Source organism: Miniopterus natalensis, chromosome 18 (genome assembly GCF_054644295.1).
Source record: "Miniopterus natalensis isolate mMinNat1 chromosome 18, mMinNat1.hap1, whole genome shotgun sequence".
NCBI classification, from domain to species: Eukaryota; Metazoa; Chordata; class Mammalia; order Chiroptera; family Miniopteridae; genus Miniopterus; species Miniopterus natalensis.
The window spans coordinates 10833210-10853415 of NC_142098.1; the positions used below are offsets into that span (position 1 = coordinate 10833210).

The window sequence follows — 20206 nt, forward strand, 5'->3', positions numbered from 1 at the left end:
CCCCTATAACACATGGTGGCTTGACTGCCAGTGCCAGCACGTGAAGCTTTGCTGTGCCTTAGATGTGAGCATGGCAAGCCTTCAATGCCAGGGAGTTCATGCAACTTCCCACTCAAGCAGCCCTCAACCACCGGCTGGGAGAAGATGGGAAATAAATACTCCAGGTCCCTCCCCTCTCTATTGGCATAACTCGGGAGCGTGTTGTACATGGCTCTCGAAGTTCCCCAACAGAAAAATAAGTTCCAGTTCCCCACAGAGGTACTGGCTTAACACCCGTTCTTGCTCTAGCTGGTTGGCTGAGTGGTTAGAGCATCAGCCTGTGGACTGAAGGGTCCCGGATTTGATTCTGGCCAAGGGCACGTACCTCGGTTGCAGGCTCAGTCCCTGGCCCAGGTTGGGGCACATGCGGGAGGCAATCAATAGATGTGTCTCTCACATCGATGTTTCTCTCCCACTCTCTGAAAAGCAATGAAAATAATAACTAAGAAAATAACACCCTTTCTTGATTGCTTTCCTTTTCCTGTGTTACTTCCTCCTCCCCTACCAATGCACGCCTTTTCCAAATAATCTCAAATCCTTGCCTCAGCCTCTGCTTCTGGAAAAACCCGCACTAAGAAGAGCTCTACAGCCTGGCTGGTGTGGCTCAGCGGTTGAACATCGACCTATGATCCAGGAGATCACGGTTCAGTTCCTGGTCAGGGCACATGCCAGGGTTGTGGACTTGATCCCCAGCGGGGGATGTGCAGGAGGCAGCCGATCAATGACTCATCATTGATGTTTCTATCCCTCCCTCTCCCTTCCTGTCTCTGAAATCAATAAAGACATTATATATATATATATTTAAATCAAAGAATAGATCCACAATGTCCTCTTACGCCTGTCTCACAGCCTCTGCTCTGGCCTCCATCCCAATTTCATCACCAAAGAGCACCCACCCCAGATAGCCTTTTTTAAAATTAAATTTATTGAGGTGACATTGATTAATAGCAGTATGTAAGTCTCAAGTGTACAATTCTATAATCATCTGTAAATTACATTGTGTGCTCACCACCCAAAGTCTAGTCTCCCTCCGTCACCATATAGGGTGGGGCAAAAGTAGGTTTACAATTGTTCACATAGAAAATAATAGTCATTAATAAATCATCCTACAAGAATAAATCATTTTGCGTACTCACAACTATCAGCCTACTTTTGCCCCACCCTGTGTATTTGGACCTCTTACCCTCTTCATCCTGCCCCTAAACCCCTTCCCCTCTGGTGACTTTCATATTGCCATCTGTGTCTATGAGTTTGTTTGTTTTATTTGTTCGTCTCTTGCTTTCTGATTTATATCCCCCATGAGGAAATCCTGTGGTTCTTGTTTCCATCTGTCCGTTGGACTTATTTCACTTTGCGCGATATTCAAGATCCATCCATGTTGTCACAAACGTCAGTATTTCATCTTTTCTTACGGTGGAGTAGTGTTCCGTATATGTGTACCACAGCTTTGCCCAGTTGTTCATCAAAGGACACTTCTTAGGTTGTCTCCATGTCTCGGCCGCTATAAATAATGCTGCAGTGAACATAGGGGTACATATATCTTTATGAAAAAAATGCTTTCAATTTTTTTGGTAGATATCCAGAAGAGCAATTGCTGGGTCATATGTTAACTGTAATTAATTTTTTGAGGAACCTCCATACTGGTTTCCACAGTGGCTGCACCAGTTTACATTCCCAACAGCAGTGAATGAGGGTTCCTTTTCCCCACAACCTCCCCAGCACTTGTTATTACCTGTCTTGTTGATAATAGCCATTCTAATGGGTGTGAGGTGGTATCTCATTGTGGTTTTGATTTGCATTTCCCTTATAGCTAGTGAAGTTGAGCATGTTTTCATATATCTGTTGGCCATTTGTCTTCTTGGGAAAAGTGTTTAGATCCTCTGCCCATTTTATTTATTGTTGACTCTGTTACAGATGTCCCCCATTCCCCCCCTTCTTTGCCTCCCTCCACCCAGCCTCTGCTCTTTCTAGGCCTTCACCACATTATTGTCCGTGTCCATGGGCTATGCATATATGTTTATATATACTTGAGTTGATCTCTTCCCATCCTCACCATCCCCCTCTCCTCTGACCCCTGTCAGTCGATTCCATGTATCCATGCTTCTGGTCCTATTTTGTGTTTATTTTGTTCATTAGATTCCACACATAAGTGAGATCACGTGATATATGTCTTTCTTTGCCTGGCTTATTTCGCTTAGCATAATAACCTCCAGACCCCACCATGCCATCCCAAAGGGTAAGAGATCCTTCTTCTTCACAGCTGCATAGTATTCCATGGTGTAAATGCCCCACAGGTTTTTTTATCCACTCATCTACTGATGGGTGCTTGGACTGTTTCCAGGTCTTAGCTATTGTAAATTGCGCTGCTGTAACATACGGGTGCATATATTTTTTCTGATTAGTGTTTCTTAGGGTATATACCCAGAAGTGGGGTTGATGGGCCAACAGGCAGTTCCATTTTTAATTTTTTGAGGAAACTCCACACTGTTTTCCATAGTGGCTGCACCAGTTTGCATTCCCACCCAACAATGCACTAGGGTTCCCTTTTCTCCACATCCCCGCCAGTACTTGTTGTTTGTTGATTTATTGATGTAGCTGTTCTGACAGACGTGAGGTGATACCTCATTGTAGTTTTAATTTGCATCTCTCTGATGATTAGTGACATTGAACATTTTTTTTCTTTTTTCTTTAATCCTCACCAGAGGATATTTTTTCCATTGCTTTTCAGAGAGTAGAAGGAAGAGAGAGAGAGAGAGAAACATTGATGTGAGACACATCTATTAGTTGCCTCCCGCACTCACCCCTACCGGGGCCAGGGATGAAACCTGCTACTGAGGTACGTGCCCTTGGCTGAAATCAAACCCGGGATCCTTCAGTCCTAGGCTGACGTTCTAACCACTGAGCCAAACCAGCCAGGGCTGTCCATTGAATTTTTATCCTGCAACTTTTACTGTATTTGTTTATTGTTTCTAATAGATCTTTGGTGAAGTCTTTAGGGTTTTCTGTATATAGAATCATGTCGTGTGCCATAAGGACGATTTTACTTTGTCAATCCCAATGTGGATGCCTTTTATCTCTTTCTCTTGCCTGATTGCTCTGACAGTCAGGGGCGAGAGCGGGCATCCTTGTTTTGTTCCTAATCTTAGAGGAAAAGCTTTCAGTTTCCCACCCATGAGTGTGATATTAGCTGAGGGTTTGTCCATATATGGCCTTCATTATGTTGAGGCACTTTCCTCCTATACCCATTCTGTTGACTGTTTTCAGCATCAATAGGTGTACCTTGTCAAATGCTTTTTCTGCATCTATTGATATGATCATATGACTTTATCTTTCATTTTGTTGATGTGACGTGTCATGTTGACCTGCAAATATTAAACCATTCTCGAACCCCTGGAATGAACCCCCTGTGACCACAAAGCATCATCTTTTACACGTATTCGATTTGCTAGTCTTATGTTTCGGATTTGCATCCGTATGCAGCAGAGATACTATTGGTCTTTAGGTCTTTACTGTGTGTGTGTGTGTGTGTGTGTGTGTGTGTGTGTGTGTGTGTGTGGTCCTTGCCAAGTTTTGGTATCAGGGTGCTACTGGCCTAATAAAGTGAGTTAGGAAGTATTGCCTCTTCTTCCATTTTTGGAAAGAGTTTGAGGTCAGGTATTGCCTTCTTTGAATGTTTGGTAGATTCATTTGTGAAGCCATCTGGTCCTGGATGTTTACTTTTGGGGAGGTTTTTAATGACTGTTTCCTTTCTGCAGCTCAGTCTACTTAGATTTTTCAGTTCTTCGTGAATGAGTCTAGGGAGGTTATATGTTTTCTAAGCGCTTGTCCATTTCTTCCATGTGATCTAATTTGGCGGCACATAGCCTTTTAGAGTACTCTTACGTAGTCCTTTGCATTTCTGTTTTTCTTTGTAACTTTCATTTCTGCTTTTGTTTGGGTCCTTTCTCTCTTTGCCTTAGTCTAGCCAAACAAATGTCAATTTTATTAATCTTTTCAAGAACCAATTCTTTCTTGCTTTAATTTTTCTATCGTTTCTTTGTTCTCTATATTAATTCTGCTTTGATTTTCATGGTTTTCTTTCTTCTACGGACTTTGGGCTTTGTTCATTCTTATTTTCCTAAGGTGAAATGTTAGGTTATTTTTAAAAGATTTTGTTGTTGTTGTTTATTGAGGCAGACCTGTAAACTTTCCTCTTATTATTGCTTTTGCTGCATTCCAAAGACTTTGATATGTCATAATGTCATTCTCATTGACCCAGTAGTGTTTCAGTAGCATGTTGTTTAATCTCCACATATTTGCATTTTTTCCAGCTTGCTTTTTGCAGTTGACTTTCAGTTTCAAAACCCTGTGGTCAGAGACTATGCTTTCAATCTTTTTGAATTTGTTGAGACTAGCTTTGTGCTCCAAAATATGGTCTCTCCTTGAGAATATGTCGTGTGCACTAGAGAAAAATGTATATTCTGGTGTTTAGGGATGAAAAGCTCTGTAAATATCAATTATGTCCACTTGGTCTAATATGTCATTGGAGGCTGATATTTCTTTATTGATTTTCTGTTTGGATGATGTACTTGTTGCTGTCAATGAGGTATTTAGCTTCCCTACTATAATTGTATTTTTGTCAGTTTCTTCCTTTAATTCTGTTAATAATTGCTTTATGTATTTTGGTGCTCTCAGGTTGAGTGCATATATATTAATAAGTGTTATGTCGTCTTGATGTATTGTTCCCCTTTATCATTAAAAAATGCCCATCCTTGTCTCTTGTTACCTTCTTTATCTTGAAATCTATATTTTCTGATATAAGTGTGGCTACATCTGCTTTTCTCTGGATGCCATTTGCTTGAAGAATCATTTTCAAACCTTCATGTTGAGTCTACATTTGTCTTTGCAGCTGAGATGGGTCTCCTGAAGGCAGCATATAGTTGGGTTGTTTTTTTAAAAAATCCAATCTGCTACTCTGTGCCTTTTAATGGTGAGTTCAGCCCATTTAAATTTAGGGTGGTTATTGATGTATGAGGATTTCCTATAGCCATTTGGTCTTTTATTTTCTGGTAGCTCTGTGTCTCCATTGTTTCTTTTCCCTTGTATTTCTATAATTTTAGTTTGGTGGTATTCTATGACTTTTCCCCCTTCCGTTTCCTCTTTTTTTATGTTATGTGTCTCAGTTCTAGATTTTAGGTTTATGTACAGTAGTCCTTTTTATTCCGATTGCATCTTATTTCCATTTACCTGTGCAAAGTTTAGTCTCCCTCCTTTTATGTTTTTGTTGTCACAAATTATTCCCTTTTATACCCAATCAGAACAGAAAAAAAAAAAATCCAAAAAATGAGGGTAATGTAAGGAGCCTCTGGGACAACTTCAAGCATACCAACATTCACACCATTTCAGAAGAAGAAGAGAAAGAACAAAGGATTGAAAACCTATGTAAAATAATAATGATGGAAAACTTCCCTAACCTGGTGAAGAAACTACAAGTCCAGGAAGCACAGAGTCCCAATCAAGATGAACCCAAAGACGCCCACAGCAAGACACACCATAAGTAAAATGGCAAAGGTTAAAGACAAAGAGAGAATCTTAAAAGCAGCAAGAGAAAGACAGTTACCAACAAGGGAGTTCCCATAAGACTGTCAGCTGATTTCTAAAGAGTAACATTTCATGCCAGAAGGGTTTGGCACAATATATTCAAAATGATGAGAAGCAAGGACCAACAACCAAGATTACTCGACCTAGCAAAGCTCTCATTTAGAATTGAAGGACATATAAAAAGATTCCCAGACAAGAAAAAGCTAGTGGAGTTCATCACCACCAAACCAGTGTTACATAAAATGTTAAAGGGTCTCCTTTAAGAAGAAGAAAAAAAGATAAGAAATATGAACAATAGTCCTGGCCAGGTGGCTCAGTTGGTTGGAGTGTTGTCCCGTACAGCTAGGCACATATGTAGGCTGCAGGTTCGATTCCCAGTTGGGATGCGTATGGGAGGCAACCGATCAATGTTTCTCACACTGATGTTTCTCTCTCTCTCTCCCTTCCTCTCTCTGTAAGCTCAATAAAAACATATCCTCAGGTGAGGATTAAAAAAATATATATATGAACAACAAAATGGCAATAAAAACATATCTATCAACAATTGAATCTAAAAAACAAAATAAATGAACAAGCAGGACAGAAACAGACTCAAGGATACAGAGAACGTTTTGATGGTTGCCAGGTGGGAGGGGGTTGGGGAAATCGGTAAAAAAGGTGAAGTGATTAAGAAGTACAAATTGGTCCTGGCCGGTTTGGCTCAGGCATTAGAGCGTCGCCCTGTGCACCGAAGGGTCAAGGCTTTGATTCCCAGTCAAGGGCACATACCTCGGTTGCAAGTTCCCCGTCCAGGTGTGTGTGTGTGTGTGGGGGGGGGGGGGGGGGGGCGTGCGGGAGGCAGCCAATCGATGTGTCTCTCTCACATCGATGTTTCTCTCTCTCTCTCTCTCTCTCTCTCTCTTTCCCCCTCCTCCTTCCCTTCTACTCTTTCTAGAAGTCAGTGGAAAACATCCTTGGGTGAGGATTAAAAAAAAGAGAGAAAGTACAAATTGGTAGTTACAGAATAGTCACGGGGATGTAAAGTACAGCATAGGGAATATAGTCAATCATATTGTAATGACTATGTGTGGTGTCAGATGGGTACGAGATCTATCAGGATGATCACTTAGTAAGTTATATAGTGTCTAACCACTGGGGTGTACACCTGAAACTAATATAATATTGTATGTCAACTGTAATTGAAAAAAAAAGTTTTAAAAAAGGAGATTGAGATACCATAGGAGCTCTGGCCTGCCAACTTCCAGATTTCTTTTATGTAAGAAAATAACCATCAAAAAAAGAAATTTATTTAAGTATTTCACTCAACTATTTAGGAGGTTAATAAATAGAAGTTTCTTTTGTTTTCCAGTAGGTGGTGCTGAAGCACAAGTTTTTATTTGCTCTTACCTGCACCAGTGGGGCTTCTGAGATATCTGTGGGGTGGTGTCACCTCTGCCATGGAAAACGTTCATATTTTCCAAGGAGGTGAGCATCTCCTTCACAACCCCATCACCTAGGTCTCAGGGCACCACTCTGTGGCGGGATGTGGCCCTCTATGGATCTCCCAGCCTCCCTGTAGTCAGAAGCCTCTGGCAGAGCTACTCTGTCTGAAGGACCCAGCTGTTTCCACCAGGCTCCTTGCGATGAGTAGGGGAGGGGTAGGCGGGGGAAGCGGTTCAAGTGTCTGCAGCTCTGATTTTTTCAGTGGGTTTTGCCACAATAGTACAGACCACTTACTGTGGAAAGTTTTCTTTGTCTTTTCACAATCTGCTGAGTGAGAATTTTACTGCGACAAACCCATAGGAGGATGGGTGGCTTCCCACATCTGCAGCTTCCTTTGTCCAGTGATGGCAGGTTGTGGAACCCTGCCACCCTTTGCACCACTTCTCTGCCCCTGACCTTGGGCCCAGCCTCAATGTGTGCCGGCCACCCAGGCCTGATTGCTCTCTGCCCCTTCAGTTTTCTCAGTGAGGGCTGTGCCCCAAGCCTTCACTGCTATCACACCTGCTGGCTGCAGCCAGTGCCAGACTGTGTCTGCAGCTCCTGCCTCTGTCCTTCCTTCGTCCTGTCTCTCCTGTTCACTCCCATGTGCCTCCCTTCAGATGTCTCAATGCATGAATCCCTCAGGCATGTTTGTGTGTTCGGCAGGGGATTCTTTATAGAATTATAGTTGTCCAACTTGTAACTTCAAGGGGAGAGACTTAGAGACCCCCTCACACCACCAGGCTGCTAATGTCACTCCCCAGAAAGCCTTTGACCCACCGTAGCCTCCCACTGCTTAGAGCCTCTCATGGACAACAAACCCAGCCCACATGTACCAGTGTCTCCACCCCAAACTTGATGCTTAAAATAACCACCACTTATCATGCATGATTCTGCAGTCTGGGCTGAGCTCACCTGGGCAGTCCCATTATCTTGCTTTGGTCACTCATGTGGCTTGGAACAGTCCCAAAAGGGAGTGTTCCAAGAGAACAAGCCCTTGCTTGCATCAAGCATGCTGACATCCTATTGGTCAACGTGTCACATGGCCAAGCCCAGAATTAATGGGGACAGAGGCACTACACAAGGGCATGGATACTAGGAGGTGGGATCAGGGGCTGCCAGCGTAAGTTTCCTACATCAGCTGCCCTGCACCAGCATACAAGTGCTCTTCTGAGTACTCATATAGTGGCAGCTGACCCATGAATTCCTAAGAATATGTTGTATTTCATTGATTCTAAGAACTTAATTGGAATTCATCTTACAATCAGTCATGTGGCATAGTTTAAATTTTACATTTTTCCCTTTGTGGTACATAAAATAATGGTATTTCCTATCGCTGATGGCACCTTAGATTCTGTTGACATATAAGATGCATATCCCAACATGTATGAACACACACACCACTAACATGATAAAATGTCTAAGAAATTTTGTGTTATTAAAAACAGAACTTATCAAATTATTTCAATGGGAAAATACGAGTGGCTTAGAGGAACAAGAACATCAAATGAGCAATAGCAAAATTATTTTTCCTGATGGAATTACAATAAAATATTTTTAAATTAATTATTCTAAGAATTGCTATTAAAATGTAAACACAACTAAGGAATCGGGCACTGAGCATATTGAGCAAAATGGCCTTTCATTTCCTATCCCACCTAATTAGAGCTCCTTACCTGCTGTTTGCCCATTGCTCATCCTTGCTGTCCAACCACAAAGGCAGCTTTTCCCGCTGCTTGTGGTGCTAGTCACAGGCTTCTGCTAGAGTTGTCGAAGTATAACTGAAGGAATAACCAGCATCAGAACAATACTGCAAACTGGTTCTCTAATGAAGCTGTGGAACTGTATCCAACTTGCATCGTGTAGGCGTCTTCCTTCCAATACCCACCAGGTTTATATTTAATATACAGGACTGGTATTTATATGTGTATATTATGAGCTCATAGGTCCTTTGGGATAATTAGAAATAGGTGTTCCTTCCCTAAGCCATCCGTCAGAAAAGCGTGATGCTGACATTAGAACATGGCACATTACTGCCACCTGCTGGTAAGTTGTGGTAAAATGCAAATCTACAACGTCTAGGAGGTGAGTGGTATCAAGTGGAATTTTACAGCGCACCACCTGAATACCATACCGAACCCAGTGGGGTAGCAAAATGGCCAAGAGTATGGGTGCTAAAGCCAGGTTGATGGGATTGGATTCCTAGCTCCAACCTTTCTTAGATGGTGACCTTAGAAAAGTGACGTAACTTCTTGCCTCTATTTCCTTCTCTATAGATGAGGATTGTCATAGTACCTGCTTCATGGGTATAGGTAATTATGAAGCGTGCCAATGCATATAAAGTCCTTAGAGCAATGCCTGGCACAGGGCGAGTGCCATATGAGTGTTTGTTGCCATACCGTTTTAAAATTTATTCAACAAATACTTGCAAGTGGCAGGCATAGTTCTAATGTCTCCACAATTAACCCTTTTAATGCTCATAGCAACCCTCTTGCGACAGGTAACAACATATGTAGAGGGATGACTATAACATTTCGCAAAGTAGGCACTTGCAGACACCACATAACCCTCTCTGGGACATGACTGAAATTCCCACAGCCCAGGAGAATTCCTATCATCTCCCCAAGAAGACATGAAGACTTGGAAATGGAAAGAGTGGTTCAAGATTCTCAGGCCCTCATCAGGCTTGTGGGGTGCAGGTGGAGGTGGTGTGAGTGATTGTGTATGAGAGAGGGTAGGAGGCAGGAAAACTTGCCAGAACCCAGCCTCCTGAGTTCACCCAGGACCCAGCAGAGAGGTCTAGAAGTACTGGCCCACTCAGCGCCAAGGAAAGCTCTTGGGTGGGCACAAAGTCCTATCCTAGGACTCTGGGTCCTCCCCCCCTCCATCCTCTCCCACCCCCCACCCCCCGCCTTTCCCAGATTTAAAGATCCCTGAGTAGGGATTCACAACAGCGTTCAGAGCTGTGATTACTCATTGGTTCCCCCACAGAGATGCAGGATGGCCTGATGGGGAAGAGAACTTTATTGGGATGTTAGTGGGCAACACGTGGGAAGGTGAATTCCAGGGACCAAGCTGGTGGTCACTTAAAGAACAATAAATTAACTTACAAAATAAATTAAGGTGAGGTGGTCCCAAAGCAAGGAGGCAGCTGGGAATACCTGGGATTTCTTAGGGATAGTATTTGGAACTGGAAAGAGAATTGGAAATGAGAATTTCCAGCCCCCTCATGAGGGTATGAAATTAACTTTTTTGAGACCCTTTATCCAGTCTGGGAGTTGGGGTTCTGGGGTTCCAGGAAGAGGAAGGGTCTGGGTTCAATCAAAGGGGTGAAGGAGGAGAGGTCAGGGTCGTTCCTCCAGGAAGCGGTAAGTGGGGTTCTCATAGCCATGACGCTGCAGCTCACGCAGCTGCTGCTCCTCCAGGGTCAGCATGGGGTCCACCTGCAACAGGGCAAGGGAGGGAGAGTGGGGTGTAGCGACCTGACCACAGATCTTATAGCCCCTCCATGCCCAAGCTCTGGAACTCGTCCCCGAACCACGTCTTTGTGTCTCACCTCCACCACGCCGTGGCTGATAGCCCCATAGGGCTCCTTCCTGCGCAAGAGCAGCATGGAGAGGACGATCAGGGAGCCCCCACCTGCTATAATCAGCAAACCGGACACAGCCTCTCGCGACACTCCTGTCCCAGCTGGTGCCTGCGGGGAGAGGAGATGGGCCAGGGGTCATCTCCAGGCTCACCAGGACCCAGTGTGGCTTTGGAAGTCACAGCTTAGCCACTGACCTCTGACCTTTCCCCCTAGATACCCAAAATATTTCTCCTCTTACCAGCTCATCTCTCTGAATCTCCGACGAGTGGGAAGGAAAACCCCTTGGAACAGACACATTCACCTGGGGGAGCAGAAGTGTCAGGGATCCAGGCATGTGGGCCCCCCTCTCCTCCCCTTGTGCCAGAGAGGGCATCTCCTAGCCCTCTACTTCCCTAGAATCCTGAGGACCATGTCCTCAGTTACCTCTTCCCTTAGTCAAGGAATCCAAACCCCTGGCACCCTCCTCCTTCAGACCTCTGAGTCCAGGCCCCATCCCCAGGCCTCCCTCAGGAGCCCACAGGGCTGACTAGCTTACCTTCCGCTCATACTGTTCCAGGAGGGACAGCTTCTCTTTCCCAGGGGGTACAGCATCTTGTTCTGTGGACCCTACCCCCCAAGTCCTAGCTCATTCCTGAGAGTCCAGAGTGGTACTGCCCCTGCCTGGGGACGGGGTCAGAGGGGCACCAGACTCCACCCCAGGAGGTTTGGGGTTCCCAATATATGGACCCTTTTCCATTTTGAGCTTGGAGACTCAGTAGGATTTGGTGGCTGGGGTCTACTCTGTGAGATAGCTTTTGGAGGGGCCATGGGGGTATCTGCTGGCAGCCAGAGGAGGGGGAACAGTGAGGAGAGGAGGGCTTCATTGGAGAAAGGGTGGAGAAACACCCTCCCAGGGTCCAAAGCAGGAGGGTCAAGGATCCTACAGAGGCCTCCACAACCTTAGACATTGCTCTCCAATCTCTCCCACTCACTGTGGTAGCTGAGGCACCCCCAGACTTTGGGAGATTATAAATTAGGTTGAGGGCTTGTCTCCCAAAGTCTGAGGTTATATGTGGGTTATCTCACCATCCTTGGAATCCAGAGGCTGCAGCCCACCCTTGTCCTCGCTGCTGCTCCCAGGGACAGGGACTTCCAAGTCATTGGGACTCAGGTGTTCAGAGCGAAGGAGTTCCTCTGAGGGGAACATGCAGAAAGGTGGTTGAGGCTGTGAGCATAGGGACTCCACAAAAACTCCCCCAAAAAACACTGTATGAATGGATGGCACCTTAGCAGTGAAGTGATTGGGGGTTGCCGTGTGATCCGGGAAAGAGGGGAGCTGACTGGAGGCAACCCTGGCAGGGAAGATAGAGGCTGAAGTTGCAATGGCCTTAAAGAGCAGGAGAATGGGGGTTAGGTGTGGGACATGCACAGGAAGTCACAAGAGATCTGGGGACTGTGACAAGTCACACTTTCCGGTATTCATGCCACTGTATAGGCTCCTCCCCTTGGATCTGGACTGGGATTGTGACTTGCTTTAACCAATAGAACATGGGCCCCTGTCTTAAGAAGACTGGGAAGCTTCCACTTTCATGTTTGGGGAGCCTGGACCACCATGTGGGAAGTCTAGGCACCCTGTGGAGAGAAGATATGAAGGGTCTTTCTGGAGAAGAGAGGCCTTGAGCCTACATGGAGAGGTTGAGAGGCCCCAAAGTCCCAGCCCCTAGCAGATCTGCTAGCTGAATGTAGCTACATGATGAATGGATGGCATGTAGCTTGACTACTGAAAAGACCAGCAGAAGAAGCACCCAGCAGAACCCAGACTAGATGGCAGAATTATGAGCAAAGAAGATGGCTGATTTAAGTTCTGCTGTTTGTGACAGACGAATAGATAACTAAAGTGTGTGTGGGGGGGGATGTCAAAGACGGGGTCAGGATCTGCCCTTCGAGATCTGGATTAGGAAGCAAGGGTCACATATACTCACGGATCTGGGGCCGCAGCTCCTGAGCCAGGCGCGGGTTCTGGTCGAGCAGCGCCAGGCTCTGGTTCATTCTTTCCTCGATTACTTGCAGGTGTGTCTGCACCTGTGGGGGAGTGATTATGAAGGATGAGCTGGGCAATGTAGGCTAGAGATGGGGAAACTGAGGTCGGGGGAAGGAGGGTATGGGAAGGGCAGCGGGGTTCAAGGAAAAAGCAGCACATTCAGTGGACAGGAAGCAGGGTACAACGGCCAGGAACTGGGCCACAGGAGGAAGGAAATCGAAGGAGGAAAAGCAGAATACAAAGAAAAGGGAAAGGTACAGAAGGCAGGAAGTGAGGGGCTTGGGAAAGGAAGTAAGGCAGAAGGGAGAGGAGTAGTTGCATAGACACACGGTACGTACAGGGTGCCAGGAGCATGGTACAGGGGATAGGAAATGGAGGCAAGTGGGTTGGAGGGGCAGAAAGCAGGATCTGAGGAATAGAAAGTGAGGTTTGAGGGGGTTCCAGAAAAGGAAGCAGGACTGGAGTATCATACAGAAATGATGAGGTTCAAGGGCAAGACTTGGCACTCAAGAGCAGGAAGAGAACATCCAAGAAAAGAGGAATTAGGATCTGAAGGCACAGAACAGGGGTTCCAGGGCAAACAAGTAGGGTCAGGGAGAAAGAGGAATCGAGGACAGGAACAGGGTCCAAGGCACAGGAGGGGGGTTCTGAGAAAGGAAGAAGAAACTCAAGGGACAGAAGGAAGGGCAGTGTTCCAGGGTTAGGAATAAGGGACCCAAGGGACTGGAAAGGGTCCCAAGGCACAAAAGAGGGATTTCGGAGAGAGGAAGACTGTCCAAGAGACAGAAAGAGGGCCTGAGGGAGAAGAAAAGTGTCTGAGGTATGGGGTCTGAGGGGTAGCAGGGTATTTGAGAGCTGGAAGAGTCTGAGCACCTGGAAGCTCATCTGCTGGGCCTTCTCGGGCTCCATGGCAGCCACGTGCTGGTAGTGTCGCAGTGTGTGCCTTTGCTCCTTCTGCTCTGCACGCAGGTAGCGCCGCAGGGCCAGCAGGACACGCTCTGGCTGTGGAAGGGATGGAGGCTGCCTAGGCCCGCCCCAGCCCATCTCATCCTCTGCCCTCTGCCCTCTGCCCCCACGGCCCCCATACCTGAGGTGGATCTCCCTGCAGTGCTGCCAGGAAACCTTCCAAGGCAGCCCGGCGCTGGTCGTTGATAAGGGCGATGACTCGGGTGGCATGGGTCTCCACCAGGCGCTGTCGCTCGCCAGACACCTGTTCCTCCAGGGTCTGCAGAATGGACTGGAAGTGCTATCAAGGAGTGGGCACAAGATCAGGAGAGGTGAAGATGGGTGAAAGCCTAGGTCAGTGGTCTTCTGGAAAGGCAGGGCTATAGGGCCAAGCAGGGTGGGTGCAGTGGATCTAGGTCTGGGCAAAGTCAACCTGGGGGTGGGACTACATTGCAGGATACTTTACTGGAAGGAGTGGGGATACAGGGTAGGACTAGGCCTACTGGGAGCCAAGCTGTACTGGGTAGGGACAATCTAGAAACAGAGTTGGCCTGTGTTAAGGTAAAAGGGAGCAAGTATTGTAATAAAGAGAGAGCTCTAGGTCTGGGCAGGGTAAACTGGAGACAGATTGTGCCTAAATGAGACTAAGGCGGGGGCGGGGATGGGGGTGGGGGGAGCAAAAGTCAGGGAATGGGGCTAACCTGAGTGGGGACTACAGGGGGTAGGGCTGTACCAAGGTGAAGCTGAAAGATGTGAAGACGTGGGATGGAGAAACATGAGGCTGGGCCTACTGAGGAGGGATTGAGTAAAAGTGAGATTAGAGGGGCAGGACCAAAGCCAGGGGCGTGGCCTAACAGGGACAGGAATGCATCAAAGAGGCTGGGAAGGACCTGGCTGTATCTGCAGGAGGCCCGGCTTGGGAGAGGACCCCAGAGCCAGTCCTGGGGTAAGAATGAAGTTAAGACAGGGCAAAACATGGCCAATCTGAGGAGAGCAAGGTCAGATCTGATTTAGGCCAGGAGGGGTGGAGCTAAACAGAGGGGTGGGGCCAAGGGAGGCTGATATAAGTAAGAAGGGGTAGAACTGGAGGCTGGGATGAGGCCTGAGCAAGGCTGAGGCTGGATGTGCCCCAGGTAGTGGACAGGCATGAGTGAGTAGATCTGCTGGAGGCTGTCCTACCTCGTTCAGGGCCTGTCTGTCAGCTTTAGGCAGATTCTTGGACTGGTTGTCCGCCATGGCCCATTCACGCATCACCTGGGGGCAAGGGAACTTCAGGATTCTAAAATCCACCCTGCTCCACCCAGTGAGTTCCCCAATCCTTCTTCAAGACTTTGGAGGCTCCAGATAGATCCCTTAAGTCCCACTGGTTCTTGGGTTCCCAAGAGAGGACTCAGAAGAAATTTAAGGTGGAAGAGAACCATGCACCTGAGTTTCCTTAGAATCTGGTGGTATTTCAATGCGAGTCTATGGGTTACGGATCCCTGGTCATTTTAGGGGTGGCACTGAGGGCTAGAGATTGATAGGGGATTTGGAGAGCTTTTGGAGGTAGTCCCAACTTGTCCCTGAGGAGTTTTCTTATATTTAGGGAGCTCTACATTGTGGGTGATCCTGGGACCCCTACTATCATCACCTCGTTAATCTGGCGCATCCTTCGCTCCTCCAGGTCCATCTTGGCCCGCAGGAAACCCTCGTGCTCACTGATTTCTCCAGGCATGCCAAAGTACACATCCACACCATCTGTGGGCCTTGGAGTGGGAGTCACTGCAACGCCAGGAATCAGGGGGTCAGCCTGAAGCCCATCTCCAGGAAACCTTTCCTACCTGGAGAACTACATTTCCTAGAGTGCACTGGAAACCACCATGTGTCCACTTTAGCCATCGCTGCTGCCTAGCATCATGGAAAATATAGTTCTGGACTAGGCCTGTTCTTGCAAAGCTTAGGAATCTATTATACCATCCTCTAACCCAGGGGTGGGGAATGTCCAGCCTGTGAAATCATTTGGTCCAGCCCAGATGAGGCAACTGCAGGCGGGACTTGAAATTCATTAAATAGGAGCTTGTTTCATAGCTAATTTTTAAGTTGATAATTTTGTATGGCCCACAAATGATGTTATAAATATCCAAATGGCCCTTGCAGAAAAAAGGGTCCCCACCCCTGAAACCCAAAATAATCCTTAGGACCTACCAAATGGCTCCTCCACTTCCAGGTACCCCCAACCACCCTTTTCACTCTTCATAGGCCAGGCCTTCCACCTGTACTTTATCCCAAACTGCTCTCATTTCTTCCGCTCCCTCCAATCAGACATCTCCCCCATAGGTCTCCCTCCCAAAGATGTTCCTCCACCAAGACTCCACAAATCATCCTCCCTCTAGGGTGGAGGAGACTAGGGATTCAGAAATGATCTCACCTTTGCTGGCCCCTGCAGGGGGGTGGGGGCTTGAAGGTGGGACTCCTGCCTCTTCTTCCTCTTCGGCCTTCATGGGCTCCACAAAGTAATCATCTACTGGCTGGAGGAAGAACTCCTCCTCTTTCTCTTCCTCATCTCCCTCTACTCTGCCCCCCAGGGGCCAGGACCGGGTGGAGGGGTCACTGAGGGAGCAGAAGACACAAAGCAATAAAAACCCAGGTCCAGGCCCCCAGGCTTCCACTTCCTCAGAAGCCTTGGGATGGGCATGGAAGATCCCCTCCCACTCACCCAATTTCTGTCCCAGATGGGTCGGGGGTCACTGGAGGGGGGCAGCACACATACTCCACACCTCGGAACCGATCCATGCCACAGGGCAAAAGCATGCCCGAGCCATGCAGGATGAGGCCCTGGGAGCTGCAGGCCTGTAGGAAGAGTGGGTCCAGATGCCAGGACTGTGGGATAGGAGAAGGTAAAGGGGAGGGGCCTGGATGCCTGAGTCTAGGAGGCTGGGAGCCTGGATTCCTGGATCTGTCCCGGTGGGAAGAGGGGGCTGAGGCCCAGACTCTTGGGTTCTGCAGGACGGGGGTGTTTGGGGACTGGAGTCCTGGGTTCTGGGGGTGAGGATAGATGGGCCAGGATTCTGACCTCCTGTGCTTCCTGATGCCTCCGAGTTGAACTCTCACACTGGTCCATGCGCTCCTGGTGCAAGAACCGGCAGCCTTCCGGCACCAGCAGGGCCTCACTCACGAATTCACCCGCTGGGAATGGGGGCACCAGAGTGAGACCATCCCATAGCCACTAGTCTCACCCTCTTCAGAATCCAGGTCTTTTATCCTCAGAGGCTTCTCTGCTCCACTCAGGACCCATGCATCGAGCTTCCCTAATGTGAGCCTCGAAACCAGGGCCCAGAATCTCACCCCCAGAGACCCCCACCTCCATTTCCCTCCCCCAGCCTGTGACTCACGCAGGCATCGGAAAGGCACAACTTGGTGGTGAGGGTGGGCACAGCGGCCACCCTGGGCACCCTCGCACCAGCGCTCCATGGGGATGGCCTGAGTCGCCTGTTCCACACGTGCAATCTGCAGCTCGGGGTACATCTGGGGGGCAGGTGGGGCGATCAATCCACTGTTCCGCTCCTACCAGCCGGGCTTCTCTTCTGGCCATGTCCCTTTTCAAGGCTCCAGTGTTCATAAGGCACTCTCCTCCTTAGGCCCTGCTTCTCCATAGAACCGGTCTTAGATCTCTAAGTCCCATAGGTCCATCGGCCACGACTCCTAGTAACTCTCCCTTACCACGCCCCCACCCCCGCCTCCACCCCCACCTCCGCCCACTACCCTTAGGCCCCTCCTGGGGCCTTTCCATAAACCCATACTCTCAGTTCTTCTAAGCCCACTTCTCTTCTGGTCACCTTGCCCCCTTCTCCAATCAGGTTCATCTCTCTGTAGGTCCTACCAACCTTTAAGTCCCGCCTCTTTCCCCGTTTGGCCAGTAAGTGTCGCCCCTCTCAGTATTAGAGCTCCCTTTCCACAGCCACGCCTCCTAGCCCTCCACTCGCGCACTGGGCTCCGCCCCTTTCCCTACCGTTTCCTACCGTCTTTTTGTCATTGGCTGCCTGCTCCTTTGGCCACGCCCCCTACACGCCTACTTTTTGGGGAGCCACCACTTGAAGGCGCGGATACCTTCCTTAGCCGGTCTTTGCACAGCTCTTTCCTGACCTAGTTTCTCTCTTTCTTTTCTCTCTCTCTCTCTCTTTTTTTTTGGTTCTTTTTTGTTTTGTTTTGTGACCTTTTGTCAGAAACAGGTCCCGCCCGCCCTGTCCTAGCTTCGCCTCTGGCCACGCCCCTGGCGTCCCAGCCTTCTTAGGTCCCGGTCTCCCCGCCTGCCGAGCACCCGGCTTCCCCGCGCCGCGGCCGGCGCGGCCGGGCCTGGGCGCCGCGCGGGGCACGCCCACCTGTCTGCAGTACTCCAGCACGCGCTGCGGGTCCCGGAGGCAGCGCTGCGAGCGCTGAGCGTCTGGTTCCCAGCGGCCCGTGCGCAGGTCCCGATGAAGGGTTAGAAGCCCGCATAGTCCAGCCACCTGAGCCGACCCCCGGGCCTGGGGGTGTGGGCGAAGGGGTCAGTGAGGGCCCGGGAGGCCCCAGAACCAGCCCCCTCTACCAAGTACCGAGCACCCGCCTGGGGAGAGGTACGGTTTCCCCGGATACAGCTCCTACTGGGCGGGGCGCCCTAGCCCTCCTGTTGCTATGGCGACTCGGGTCCCCCAGGATTCTCCAGGCCTTGTTGTGGGCAGGACGAGCTCCACGCCCACCCCAGCGCAGCCGCGCCAGCGTGGAAGGGGTTAAACCCGAATCGCGGGGGAGGAGGTCGGAACCCAGGCGCTCTGGCCCCTCCTCCCTCCATCCCTAGCTCGGGCTCCCATTCTTGGGTGCAAAGATGACAGACGAGGCCTGCTTCAGGCCCTGCAGGCCTGCACGCCAAGCCTTTGAGGGCCGGAGAGCTACCTCCTGGGTCGGGGGGCGGTGGCTGGAGGCCTAAACTCCTGGGTGCTGGGAGGCTGCGGGGCCCTCATATGGGTCCAGAGGATGGAAAGGGACCCAGATTCCTGGAGCTAAGTGTCTTACTGGGTCCTAGGTCCAGGTGGGGAGGGGCTGGGACTGAGTCACTTAGGTCGAGAGGGTCTGAGGAGGCTGGATTTCTGGGACCAGAAGCTCTGGAAAAGCCAGTTCCTATGCTGGGGGCGGGAGGTGGCTGGGACGACACATGATGGGGAGCTGGGGCCTGGACTCCTGGGTCTGTGAATGCCTAGTGCCGTTAGGGGCGCCTGGGGGCCGGCCACCTGGCTGGAAAGGCCGCACGTTCCGCGCCGGGGTCCAGAGGCCGGGTCCCGCCCCTTCCCCCATCCCCCAGGACCCGGCCGGGCCTCACCTCGGCCGCGCCGGGGCTCCCACCGGCCAGGCTCCCGACGGCGAGCTGCGCGCGCAGAAGCAGCAGCAATAGTGGCAGCGACAGCGGCAGCGGCGGCGGGGCCCGGCGGCGGCCCAGACCGCGAGCGGCGGGGCTGATGTGCCCCATGTCTGGGCTCCCGCGCCCTCACGTCCCCTGCGCTCCCGCCCAGCCCGACCCGGCCCCAGCGGTGACAGGAGCTCCCGGCGCCACAGCCTCTGCCTCCTCCTCCCGCCGCCCCCCGGCTGCGCCGGCGCCGCCAGCCCCGCCCCACGCCGGCCCCGCCTTCGCGGCAGGACAATAGCGGGCCCGCTCCGCGCGCCCAGCGCCTCCCGAACGCCGCGCGGGGCCTGCGTCAAGCCCCCGCCCCCTAAGGCGCCAGGTGCCCACCCTGCTCGGGCCTAGCCGGGGTCTGGGTCACGGGCCCGGGGTTGGGGTTTCGTGTCCTTCCTCGGACCCAGACACTCACAGGTCGGCTCCCTCCTCTTCCAGGGATTGTCAGCATTGGAGACAACACCCGCCCCGCCCCCTACCCCCAACAGCATTTCTTCTCTTGAGTTGCCAGGGTACACAGGCCTCTTAAATGTCCCCAATCAAGAGCACAGCAGTTGCGACCCAGTTCTCCCTCCGATCCAGGAGTCTGGGACCCAGGCCCCTTTCCTAGGAGGACCAGAGGCCAAGCCCCCAGCTTTTCCCCCCTAAGGCCCACGAGTCCCAGCCTTCTTCTCTGCTTCTCAAGGGCCTCAGGTGTCTGGAACTTTAATTCCTAGCTCGAAGGTCCATGACAGGAAGTTCCCAGCCTCCCCCCCCCCCCCCCCTTTCTAACCCTTACCCGAGGACAAATTTTCTCCATTGCTTTTCGTAGAGAGTGGAAGGGGAGGGGGGAGAAACATCCATGTGAGAGAGACGCACTGATTGGTTGCCTCCCACACATGCCCCGACTGGGCCTCCAGGATCCAGCCTGCACTGAGGTATGTGCCCTTGGCTAGGATCGAACCTGGGACTCTTCAGCCTGTGGGCTGACGCTCTAACCACTGCGCCACACTGGCCAGGGCTCAGGCTCCCTTTACAAAATGGCCCAATTCAGGTACCCAGCCCTTCAGGACAAGGGTCTGGATCCTCGTCTTTGCTCTAAGGACCAGGGAATTTCTATTTCCTCACCTCTAGCCTCTCCCTCCCAGCCTCCCCTCCAGGGCTTACTGCTTTGTCTCCTCCAACGACC

General features: G+C 50.1%; 1 protein-coding gene across 1 annotated transcript; it reads right to left on the minus strand.

Moving 5' to 3' along the window:
• Nucleotides 1-10093: 10093 nt before the first annotated feature.
• APLP1 (amyloid beta precursor like protein 1) lies at nt 10094-19113 on the minus strand. Its single transcript, XM_087826866.1, has 16 exons — nt 18967-19113; nt 17993-18136; nt 17006-17138; nt 16687-16799; nt 16330-16463; nt 16042-16223; nt 15265-15395; nt 14814-14888; nt 13777-13935; nt 13563-13691; nt 12631-12730; nt 11735-11842; nt 11205-11275; nt 10908-10970; nt 10637-10777; nt 10094-10523 (listed from the first exon to the last, which is right to left on the minus strand). The coding sequence occupies exons 1-16, from the start codon at nt 19111-19113 to the stop codon at nt 10425-10427; spliced, it is 1929 nt and encodes a 642-aa protein (XP_087682992.1). The 3' UTR covers nt 10094-10424.
• Between the last annotated feature and the right edge of the window lie 1093 nt (nt 19114-20206).

Excerpts from the sequence above, each read along its gene's own strand:
- APLP1 (XM_087826866.1), bottom strand. The coding sequence starts at position 19,113 with ATGGGGCACATCAGCCCCGCCGCTCGCGGTCTGGGCCGCCGCCGGGCC. Across the intron at positions 17,139-17,992 it reads TGCTGGAGTACTGCAGACAG|ATGTACCCCGAGCTGCAGAT; the intron begins GTGGGCGTGCCC and ends CCTGCCCCCCAG. Across the intron at positions 13,692-13,776 it reads TGCAGGGAGATCCACCTCAG|CCAGAGCGTGTCCTGCTGGC; the intron begins GTATGGGGGCCG and ends TCCCTTCCACAG.